This window comes from Artemia sp. Qi Xiang Cuo, chromosome 3 (assembly GCF_049724085.1).
Source record: "Artemia sp. Qi Xiang Cuo chromosome 3, ASM4972408v1, whole genome shotgun sequence".
NCBI classification, from domain to species: domain Eukaryota; kingdom Metazoa; phylum Arthropoda; class Branchiopoda; order Anostraca; family Artemiidae; genus Artemia; species Artemia sp. Qi Xiang Cuo.
In genome coordinates, this window is record NC_142796.1 from 40,053,608 (window position 1) to 40,066,396 (window position 12,789).

Here is a 12,789-nt window from a genome sequence, read left to right on the forward strand (position 1 = left end):
CCCCTTGCCAAATTTTAGCTTATATTTAACACCCAAACACCCGCTGCTCATTAATTTTGAATTTGTCAATAAAATTACTTAACTACCACGATTAATAGTGTAAATACCAGGGAAAGGTTTTTTTTTTCAGCAAATGCAGGGGGGAGGCAAGAAATCTAGGTGTGAGGACAAACACCCCTTGCCCAATTTTATCTTATATTTAACACCCAAACACCTGCTGCTCATTAATTTTGAATTTGTCAATAAAATTACTTAACTACTACGACTAATAGTGGAATACCACAGAAAGGTTTTTTTTCAGCAAATGCGGGGGACACGAAATCTAGTTGTGTGGAAAGAAACCACTTCCAAAATTTTAGCATATGTTTAGCAAACAAAACACTGATGCTCATTAATTTGGTATGTGTCTTTACAATTGCTTAACTACTCTGACTAATATTAGAAATACAGGGACAGGTTTTTTTTTCAGCAGATGCAGGGGGAGGGCAAGAAATCTAGTTGTGGGGACAAACACCCCTTGCCCAATTTTAGCTTATACACCCAAACGCCCGCTGATCATTAATTTTGAATTTTTTATTAAAATTAATTAAGTTCCACTATTAATTGCGGTATTACAGGTACAGGTTTTTTTTCAGCAGATGAAGGTGGCACGCAAGAAATTTAGGTGTGGGGACAAACACCCCTTGCCAAATGTTAACTTATTTTTAACACCCAAACACCTGCTGGCTCATTAATTTTTAATTTGTCAATGAAGATACTTAACTTCCGTTATTAATACTGGAAATACCAACTATTTCAGAGGGGAGTCAAGAAATCTAGGTGTGAGGACAAGTACTCCTTGCTCAACTTTCGCTTATTTTTAACACCAAAGCTCCTTCTTATCATTAATTTTTAATCTTTCAATATAGTTAATTACCTTCTGCAGATTATAATTTAAAGACTAACACGTGCAGAGGGGAGGCAAGATTTCCTGGCATGTTGACACGTACGCCTTTCTAAATTTTAGCTTATATTTAAAACCAAACAACCTGATGCTCATTAATTTTTAATTTGTATGTATAAATAATTATAGTACACTGTTAATCAGTGAAAGTCCAACTCGTGCAGGGGGGAGTCACGCAATCCAGGCATGTGGATAAATACACCTTGCTCAACTGGATCTTATATTTAACTCCAAAAAACCTGATGCTCATTTATTTTCAATTTGTCTATACAATTGCTTAACTACTACGATTAATAGCGGAAATACCAGGTACATGTTTTTTTTCAGCTGATTAAGGGGGGAGACAAGAAATATAGGTGTGGGGACAAACATACCTTGCCTAATGTTAACATGTATTTATCACCCAAAAAACAGATGCTCATTAATTTTCAATTTGTCAATAAAATTACTTAAGTACTACGATTAATAGTGGAAATACCAGAGAAAGGTTTTTTTCAGCAAATGCAGGGGGGAGGCAAGAAATCTAGGCGTGGGGACAAACACCCCTTGCCCAATTTTAGCTTATATTTAACACCCAAACAACTGCTGCTCATTAATTTTGAATTTGTCAATAAAATTACGTAACTACTACGATTAATAGTGGAATTACCAGAGAAAGGTTTTTTTTCAGCAAATGCAGGTGGAAGTCAAGAAATCCAGTTGTGGGGACAAACACCCCTTGCCAAATGTTAGCATATGCTTAGCACCAAAAAACCTGATTCTCATTGATTTTCAATTTGTTATTAAAATTGCTTAAGTACCACGACTAATAGAGGAAATACAGGTAAAGGTTTTTTTTCAGCACATGAAGGGGGAAGGCAAGAAATCTAGGGGTGGGGAAAAACACCCCTTGCCCAATTTTATCTTATATTTAACACCCAAACACCTGCTGCTCATTAATTTTGAATTTGTCAATAAAATTACTTAACTACTACGATTAATAGTGGAAATACCAGAGAAAGGTTTTTTTCAGCAAATGCAGGGGGGAGGCAAGAAATCTAGGTGTGGGGACAAACTTTTAACTTATATTTAACACCCAAACACCTGATGCTCATTAATTTTGAATTTGTCTATAAAATTACTTAACTACTGCGATTAATACTGGAAATACCAACTATTGCAGGGGGAGTCAAGAAATCTAGGTGTGGGGACAAACACCCCTTGCCCAATTTTAGCTTATACACCCAAACACCTGCTGCTCATTAATTTTGAATTTGTCAATAAAATTACTTAACTACTACGATTAATAGTGGAAATACCAGAGAAAGGCTTTTTTCAGCAAATGCAGGGGGCACGCAAGAAATCTAGGTTTGGGGACAAACATCCCTTGCCCAATTTTAACTTATATTTAACACCCAAACACCTGCTGCTCATTAATTTTGAATTTGTCAATAAAATTAATTAACTACTACGATTAATAGTGGAATTACCAGAGAAAGGTTTTTTTTCAACAAATACAGGGGGAAGACAAGAAATCTAGGTGTGTGGACTAACACCCCTTGCCCAATTTTAACTTATATTTAACAACCAAACACCTGATGCTCATTAATTTTGAATTTGTCAATAAAATTAATTAACTAATACGATTAATAGTGGAAATACCAGAGAAAGGTTTTTTTTTCAGAAAATGCAGGGGGGAGGCAAGAAATCTAGGTGTGGGGACAAACACCCCTTGCCCAATTTTAACTTATATTTAACACCCAAACACCTGATGCTCATTAATTTTGAATTTGTCAATAAATTTACTTAACTACTGCGATTAATACTGGAAATACCAACTATTGCAGGGGGGAGGCTAGAAATCTAGGTGTGGGGACAAATACCCCTTGCTCAATTTTAGCTTATATTTAACACCCAAACACCTGATGCTCATTAATTTTGAATTTGTCTATAAAATTACTTAACTACTGCGAATAAGACTGGAAAGACTAACTATTGCAGGGGGAGGCAAGACTTCCTGGCAGGTGGACAAGTACTCCTTTCTCAATTGTAGCTTATATTAAAGTCCAAAAATAATGTTGCTAATTGATTTTTAATTTATCTAGAAAGTTACTTAACTACTACGAATAATAATGGAAAGAACACCTATTGCAGGGGGGAGGCAAGAATTCCAGGCATGGGGACAAGTACCCCTTGCCGAATTTTAGCTTATATATAACTCCCAAAAACCTGTTGCTCATTGACTTTGAATTTGTCAATAAAATTACCTAACTACTACGATTAATAGTTTTACATAACAAGGAAGTACGTTTGGGGGACGGGGGGGGCTAATCTTTCATCATGTTTTCCTACGAATGTCATTTACTTCACCCGTTTTTATGTTTCGACGAATTGATCCTCCTCCTTCTAAAAAACACTTTACAAACTTGCCTGAAACACCATTTTTATGGTGTAAAACTAACAAAGAAACTAAAGTTAATACTTTAAAGAAAAATAGAACTTGCTGATTTGGAAGTTTTCAACTTTTTCTTTTCTTGATATGTATAATTTAAAAAATATAGTATTTTTTTTAGAACTTCTTTGGCTGTTTGTAAGTCATTAGTCAGTAACTATTTAGTTAACAAACTATTTTTTTTCTCTTTGCTGGTATAAGATAAGGGGCCTACTGATTCTGTTTAGGGATGGAGTGGTTCTATCCCATTTTAATAAATCAAATCCTTAAAAGAAAATTTGGTCCAAATACCCCCACCTCCTTCTCCTAAATTGGAAAATTTGCCTAGCACATCATGATTGACCTGCTTAGGGGGCCTGGGTGTGTCCTCAAAATGAACTGAGATTTTTAATTATCCGTGAGCGGTAAAAGCGCAAATAAAAAAAGGCGAACTATGTGAAACAAAAAAAAAAACACACAAAAAAAAACAAGCAAACTATTGTGTCTGTTCCTAAAGATGGCTGAGATGTGATATGCCACCCTAACCTTAAATGCCAAAAAGATTTTTGACTTTTTAAAGCTTTTTGACAAAAGTCTTTAAGGAGAATTGAAGCATTGTGGATCTAAAAATGCATAAGAATCGAATTTAAACCAGAACAAACGAAAGGCCAGACAGATAAAATTACAGTTCGGACAGTCTTGTTTTGAAAAATAATAGTTTTTGTCAGAAAAGGTTACACCCTTTTTATTATTAGAATAGGTTCAGGATTAAATTCAGAAACAGAATCGGAATCCAGAATTAAAAGCATCAGAATAAAGAAAAGAAAAGGAAAAGAAATCGAATCAAACTAAATGGACCCATTTGTTCTAGCCTTGTCAAAAAAGTGGCAATCGTGTTCGTATCTGGGACATATCCTGAATTTGATTGAAAATCAAAATCCAAATTTAAAATTTCAGCGTTGCAAATTAAGAAATTTCTTAGTAATCGCATTTCAGCTTAAATGAAACTTAGGTTTGAAAACCATAGAATTAAATAGGCGTTTTGTTTAAGCTAATTTGATAAATTGTTTGGTAACTCTGTTCAGATACAGTTTCATATAGAGTAGGGAAACTTGTAAGAGTGGACACTGGCGCTAGTGTTTAAAAGAAGAATCACCAACCCCATCTAGCCTTTGATTATTTTGACTCAAAACCGCTGCTTACTGATCTTTTACTTAGTTTAAAATGCTGGTGAGGATAAAGAAAATATAATTTTATCTCCAAAAGGCCCACGAGCTTGTAGTTAAATAGCCTACTGAACCTGACAATATTTTCTAAGCTAACCTAGGCCTACTTTGTTCAGACTTGATTTTGATTTTAATTAATTCATGTTCTACTGTACATTAACCATTTCAAATATCTAATTTTCTTTCAAATTTCTACTTATTTAGTAAAGTCGCCAGACGCATACACTTTAAGTGGCTCTAGGAGTTTTTAACCCCTGTCTTTCCAATACATATCGCCGGAGATCCAAATCTAATAAGTTGTCCCATTCTTTTGGTTAATAGTTTATTACTTATTATTATTGTTTTATTTTTTTTACTGTTCAATTTATTATATATTTTATTTTTATTTAGTCGTTGCTTGCATTACTTTTTTTTGAATGTGCATTGCCTTTATATGTGCTTCGTAGTTGAATGCTCTTTAGTTTGAAAGCCGTTTTCTATAGAACGGAAACTTGACTGCAAATGGTCCTCAACTATCAACCCGATCAACACGCAATAGCAGTCCATATCTCGGAGGTCGAAAACGAAGAAGGAAAAATAAAAATCCAACCAAATTGGAGAAAGAAAACCTTGAGCAAGAGACAGAAACGAGTTGCTCAGCTGCTAAAGTAAATATTGATGAAATTGATAGTACACCTCAGATACACCCCAGTACACCTTAGATTAAGCAAAGCGCTCAATTGGGAGAAAAGGCTGTGAAAGAAATTCCTAAACCAATCGATGGGACTCCAGTAGAAACATCACCTAAGGCTGCTAACAGAGGTTTCCTAGAAACATCTCTTAAAACAGCTAATGGGAGCTCCAACCGTACCAAACCGTACTATAACCGTACCAAAGGAACAGTTAACTGTTTGGGTGTGTCCTGGATTTGGGGTGCAGTAATTCCAAAGGTGTTATGTGATGCTTTTGTTCAAGTGATATTGGTAATTTAACATCCTCGATCAATTGATCCAATCCGCTTTCCTATAGCTTCGCTGGGTCTCAATAATCCTTAATAAACAATTTTTTAGACTACGCAACCTTTCTTAAACAGCTAAAACGTACAAAATGATGCAGGGATTAGTTTTTTAGTTTAAAATCCTACCTGTTTTTGAAATATTTTTGCTATTTTTTAATGTGTTATATTTTTTTTCTCAGATGCAAAAATAGGTTAAATTTTGGAAATGTCTGTCTTGTCTTAAAGATGGAAAAGAGACCTTTCTTTTATTAATTAAAAACAACATCGATTAAGAAACAACAGATATTTTTTTCGTGTTGTTAATCTCCAATTAAACTTGGACGTTATAGCCCTGGCCGTGTCTATAGCGGGGGGGGGGAGGCTACCCGGTTTTCCCCTTTCCGAATTGTTAGTGCGACTCGTAAATAAGTAACAAAAATGCATATAAACAAATTTTGATGCATTTTTTAAAGTTCTTTTTAGTACCCCCCCCCCCTCCCAACAAAAATGTTGGATACGGCCTTGATTGTAACTTGCAACTTTTTTAGATATACAGCTGATTTCTTGGATTAAATGATAAGAATTGCTTGATTTAATTGCTAAGGAGATCCTTGTCATCGTCAGTTTAATTGTCAATGCAATTGACAATTTAAGGCTTGTCAAGGCTTGTTAAAGTTAATGCCTAATAAAGGCCTTGTTAAAGCCTGTTAAGGCCTTGTTAAAGCCTAATAAAGTTAAGGTTTGCATCGTCAGTTTAACTGTCAATGTTTTTAATCGAGTCTTTGCTTGCTGCTCTGAGTTTGTTTGTTAACATTTTGATGTTTTTTTTTCGCTGAAGGTATTTGACCCATAGGACTAAGAAAAATTATTCAAAGCCAGGTAAGGAGACATATCCAGGATTTTTGTTCGGGGGACTATATTTTTTTGGGGGGGAGGGTTACTGGTAAAACTACAGAACGCATCAAGAGTTTATTTATATGCATTTTTTTACTTTTTACGAGCCGTAAAAAAATTTCCGGGGGGGGGTTCAAACCTGGTAACCCCCTCCTCCTTTATATGGCCGTGAAGCCAGGGATTTTTTTCCTAATTTACAAATTCTCTCTTTAATTGTGCTGAATTTTGCATTGTGGCGGAAAATATTTATGCTGTTTATAACTATGAAAGCGAAATTCCGTATTTTATACTTTTCTGGTATATATTTCATTTTCTGTCAATGCACCCCCGCCCCTCCTGAATTATAACGGTCCCAAATGTAGCCCTAAATAATCCGTTTTTTCGTGGTTTATCATTTTGTGATGCGTTATGTCTTCTTTGTTAAAATGGGTTTACCGCATTCTTGATCTTTGAAAACCACTCCGCCAAGTGAGTGCAAAAGATTCTGGACAAAAGTATTTTTTAAAAATGATTTATAACTTTGGACAACAATGGAATAAAATCTGATAATATTATTAATAGAACCATGATGTTATATTGTAAAGTAAGAATTTCATTGTTTTTTTTTTATTTTACAAATAATTACAAAATAAAATATACATACACATAACCGCCCGATTAAGGCTCGAAAAGCCTGATGATAGACGGCTGCAATCCTCTAATTTCTAAAAAAATAAAAATAAAAAAACTACCCTTTCCCACGTATGTTCATACGTGGGTAGTCAAGCCCTATGAGATGAGTTGAAGAGGACTAAAAACTACTAGAAGCCAATAAGGTAGCATTGTTACCCAATGGAACTAGAAACATAAAAAGCAAGCTTAACTTTAGTTATTAGAATCCATATTTCAATCAAAAGCTCAAGTCTATTTTCATCCTACCTAAATTTTCTGAACGAAAGTGTAAAGCTAAGCTAGTGTGCTGAAGCTTGCACAGTTGAAAAAAGGAATACATATTTGTTGTGTCCTTTTGGCGAAGTCATTCTTTTGTCTTTAACCCAATGTTACTCTTATTCAAAATTTTCGAATACTGAATACATTAGACAGGATTTTCAAACACTAGTCAAAATCTTCAGTCATTAACGAAAATCCTCAAAGAGTAATAAGCATCAGACAAAATATTAAAACATTAGCCAAAATCGTCGAACATTAACAATTTGGTCTTGGCGTCGTAATAGTCGAGGTCAGGTTCACAGTTGTGTACAGTGTTTTATTTCTGGTCATAGTGGGGTTAAGACCAAGAATTTTTACGGTAGAGGAACTTTATGCTTAGATTCATATGTATGGTTTATAAATATCATGGTTTATGCTTAAATTCATATGCTCCTGTGTTAGCTAGGCTTTGCCCGCTTTTTACTTTGCTTTACCTTAAAAGTATGCAGCATGCTTGCAATTGCTTCTGGTAAGCTACATATATAAGTCTAGATTATCTGTCTTTTATAGGAAGATCACGCGAGTTTCGCAAGCTTATGCTTAAGCAAATTCCAAAGTAACTTCTGAAGTTCAGATGTCTTGGAAGTGCATAAAGTGCATCTCGCCTCTCTTTTACAACCTGCAACCACAAAAAAAAAGAGAGAGAGAGAGAGAGAGAGAGAGAGAGAGAGAGAGAGAGAGAGAGAGAGAGAGAGAGAGAGAGAGAGAGAGAGAGAGAGAGAGAGAGAGAGAGAGAGAGAGAGAGAGAGAGAGAGAGAGAGAGAGAGAGAGAGAGAGAGAGAGAGAGAGAGAGAGAGAGAGAGAAAGAGAGAGAGAGAGAGAGAGAGAGAGAGAGAGAGAGAGAGAGAAAGTGTGAGAGATAGAGAGAGAGAGCGAGAGAGAGATATATAGAGATAGATAGATAGAGAGGGATATAGAGATAGATATAGATATATATAGAAAGAGAGAAAGATAGAGAGAGAGAGAGCGAGAGAGAGAGAGAGAGGGAGAGGGAATAGATTTAAACCAAAAGTTTGCTTCGGCATTACTCTTCTACAAAAAATAAAACCCTCCGCCCACAATGCTCTACGTCATAATAAATGGTCCGTAATGAATAAGAAAAATATAGCATTTTCCTAATTGTAATGTCCTTCTTGCCTGAGATAAAATAGGGGAAGAAATAAGAGATAGAGATTTTATTCCCAGTGTCTTCATCTCATATATGTATTTGCACTTTTTTGGAATTAACAACAAAAAAAAATTAATGCATTGAAAACTCAATTAGTACTTTTTTAATGAAAAAATTTAACATGTAGTTACGTATGTTATTTTTTTTTTCAAAACTAGAACAAACGTCTCAATACATCCTTAAGTCACAGAAAACGACAAATACGCGAACATGGAGAAAAATATGTCGTGATATGGCCAACCTTCCCAGCCAACCTTCCCAGCTTCTTTATTCCCAAAAAATTGCTTCTTTTACTAGAATTACTTCTATTACATAGTATGCTGCAATGTCTACATTGCCACCTTGTCTACAAATCTCTTAAATTTTAAGCGAATGGCAAATAATGTTATTTGGCACGTCTGTCTCTAGTCAATTGCTTGTTGCAAGGATTCAAGTATTTCAATAAAAAGAAAATTTATTAAAATATGACTTTGCAAATTATAGGCTAACTGTTATGATAGATGGTGACAAATTTTATTTTTTTTATTTAACTTGTATATTCCTGAAAAACCGAAAATATAGAGTGATAAATATTACAAAAAAAGTTAATTAATTTTTTTGTAATATTTAAATTTTTAAATATTTTTAAGTATTTTGTTAGAAACAATATGATGCTTTTCTTGTAAAACTTTTTTTTGGAAACTTCGCTTCCTCTCCCATTGTTGAAAATTATGCATGATTGCACCACTCTATGGGAAATATATTGCGGGTATGCCTGTATATTCTTCAACGCAAACCCTGGATATTGCTATTAACTGTTGTTTTTAAGTGCTGATGACCTCTGTGCCTGAAAAGGCACATTTGTATATTCCTGAAAAAAGAAAATATAGAAAGAGTGATAAATATTCCAACGTTAGAAAAAAAATGATGCTTTTCTGGTAAGACCCGTTTCTTGGAAACATTGCCCCCTCCCCACCGTAGAAAATAATGCAGAATTGCGCGATTCTCTTGGAAATTCAATGCGGGTATGCTTGTCTATTCTTCAACGTGAACCCCTAATATTGCTATTAACTGTTGTTATTACGTGCTGATAAGTAATAAATATATTACTGATAAGTAATGGAGAGTAATAAATATTTAAAAAAAATATTTTTTTTAAATTTAACTTATAAAATTTTAATGGAATTAATTTCATTAAATGTTTTTCTTATATTTACATATAAAATTTTTATTTATTAAAATATTTTGTAAGAAAAAACATGATTCTTTTGTGGTGGAAACCACTTTTCTGGAAACTTCATCCCCTCTCTCACCGTAGAAAATTATGCATGATTCCATCAATCTCTGGGAAAATTAATGCAAGTATGCTTGTGTATTCTTTAACGTGAACACCTGATATTGTTATGAACTGTTGTTTCTAAGTGCTGATGACCTCTGTGCCTGAAAGGGGCTATTTGTATGTTGAAATCTGTCAAGGTGTGCATAAGTGTGTTCAGTCCGCCTTTCCACTTTTGAAAGGAAGCTATTCAAAATCATCCACTCTAAGGTTGTTTTGCATTGATTGGTAGATCCTAGAAATGTTATCAGCTCATTTAGGACGTGTGGTGGCATAGCGTGGGATAGAGGGACGGGGGGCTCCCACCTCTAGCCGTCTCCTTCAAAGCATTAAAAGCATCATCAAAAGCGAATTACACTTTTCAGTGACAAGAAAAGATAAACCATTTCCAGAAAAGATTCTTAAAACGTCTAAGTTTTATTTTCTTTTTTGTCATATTCGAAAAATCTAACTGGGCGTGAATATTATAGCTTACTTAGATGAAGGGTAAGGTCTCTTTGGAATTCGAAGAATATTGGATAAAGTTTTTTTTCCATTACCACTTCAAAAACATCATGTAACTCCCCCCTCCCCCCTGCTTAGGATCATACTTGCGCGTATCTACAATAATATGCTTAAGTAAGGGGTTGGCACTTGTATCTTTGGAGTATTTACAATGTAACTCTAAAAGTGAATTAGAAGCAATAGATATAATGAGTGACTATTTAGGACCGTTTTATTTTGCAGGTTGTGCAGTTGGCTGGTCCAAGTTTTACGAGTGTTAAGCCAATAGCTGTAAAAGCAACTAGTCATGTGCACGTACCTCGTCCTGGTGTTCATCAGAATTTACCGGCTGACATTCTGCCTGCTCTGAAAACGCTGTCTGAGCTAAACATTTCCATAGTGGCTGCTGACGGAACAAAGATCTCTACTGGTATTGATGGCCGATCTGCCCTTGAGAATTTACATAAGAAAACTTTAGAAATTGAAAAACCTGTGAAACAGATATCTTTAGATATTCAAAAATCGTCGCAACGAGTATCTACTGAGCTCGATAGACCGCCCAAACGTGCTAAAGTGGAAACTAAAACGGGAGCAGTGTTTGATTCGAGGACAGGGCTTTTATCTGCGGGGGGTGGTAATTCCAAGGTATCCATGCCGTATTTGAAGAATTTAGGAAGTGGATTCTCAATAACACCTGTCGTGACTAAGAAACCGGAGAAGAGGCCAGTTCCACCGCTGATTAGTATTGAAAAAACTCAAAAAGAGGCAAGTGAATTGATCTCGAATGTGAATATGCTACTGAACCGTCCGGATCTTAAAGTTGAGGTTAAGCCAGTTCAAATACCCGAGAAAAATGGTGTTCACAGATCAAAAGGGGAAACAAATTATTTTGGAGAAATGCCAGAAGTTCTGGATTTGACTAAAAAGAAAGCAATAACGATCTACCCAATTGCGAGTGCGCAGCCGCCTAAATTTGAAGAGCGTATAATACCGAATCATAGGCTGCCCTATCAACCTTTAAGTACCCCGGTTGTACCTTTCGCTCCAGGACTTATTCTTCGACCCGGACTTCCTCCAAATTATTTACAAATGTTGCGTATGAGCTTACCAGTGGTGCACAACCCAGCCATTGTTCAAGTGTATAAAGATATGTTTCAAAGTGACGCAGTGAGGATGCAATTTAATGAACGGTTTGTTGCAATGCAACAGAACCTTCAAAAAAGGTAGTTGACAAGTGCCGTGTTTTAGTGCCTAGATTCTTTTTTTGTAGTCCGTGCAATTATGTGTGGAGTTGTCATTTCGGTGTTTTAAGTTGATTATTTGACAAAATACTTTTATCTGACGTTTTCCTTTTCCTTTGCTTAAAATCATTTTAAGATCTTTTTAGAACAGTCAGTCCAACTGAACTCTTGTAATAATCATTTTCGTTATAATAAAGGACAAAGTGAAATTTGAACAGAGATTTAAGGTAAAGGAAGAATTTTCTCAAGTGTGTTATCTCATTAAGACTTTTTTCTCGGTATCTGCAATGATGATGCTAGGCTGCTAATTTTAGTCTGGAAAATATTATTCTAAACTAAGAAACGAACTTTTTGTTATCAAAAAAAGTAATTTTCATTTTAACTTTACATACTTAAGGGAATATCTTTGTAAACTTGCATTAAAAATTAAAGCAAAGTTTTTTATCATTCGGAAGGTGGGTTCGAGTCCTCGTGTCGCTGATTATTTGGTTTGGAATGAGAGTCATTGGTCTGACTACAAGCTTAGCTAGAATTGACCCAGCTCCAAATTGGTATTGGACGAATCCGGATAAGGTAAGCAGGAAGGGTGTGTGAAAGCGCAGAATGGCTGGCCCCCAATCCTCCATCGCAGTTACTGGCTGAAAGGCTAAGAAACGGATATCAGCATATCCGGTAGGGTCGAAGGGACTGTAAAGTCAAGTATTTTATTTTTACCTTTATTTTGCCATCACATACTTTCAGAATTTTTCTATTAACTTTATGCAGCCACAAGAATATTCTTTTGGGGTAAACTAGCAAATGTATGGGGAAAATTGGGGATTAGATTTGTGAGCTTGTGACATTAAGCTTGCTTCACAAGTTTTTTCTTGATCTGCCGAGTGGCTTTCAGTGACCAAGCGTATATCAATATATACTACTGCTGCTACTCCTAATAATTTTTGCGACTCTTTCCGAGGCCAAAATATGTGTATGTGCTCCTTCTTCACCCTAATTAATTCAAAGGTTCAGTCTTTGCCTCTTCTATCAAGTTCAAATTGTTTTTAATCTTTTCTTGTGACCTCTTCTCAATTTATTCAGAGACGACTAAATATTCAGAGAACATTTGTCATCCTTCATTCATCAAGCTTGAACTATGAGTTTCGCTGCTACTTGTTGAGTCTTTCT

At 35.2% G+C, this 12,789-nt stretch overlaps 1 protein-coding gene across 1 annotated transcript in view; it reads left to right on the forward strand.

Annotated features, from left to right (window-relative positions):
• LOC148954089 (uncharacterized) overlaps positions 1-11,810 on the forward strand; it is a 38,414-nt gene extending 26,604 nt beyond the window's left edge. The window contains exon 7 of the mRNA XM_089086127.1: positions 10,628-11,810. Within this exon, the coding sequence (XP_088942253.1) occupies positions 10,628-11,611 (984 nt within the window). The 3' untranslated portion in view covers positions 11,612-11,810. The remainder of the gene's footprint in view (positions 1-10,627) is intronic.
• The last annotated feature ends 979 nt before the right edge of the window (positions 11,811-12,789 follow it).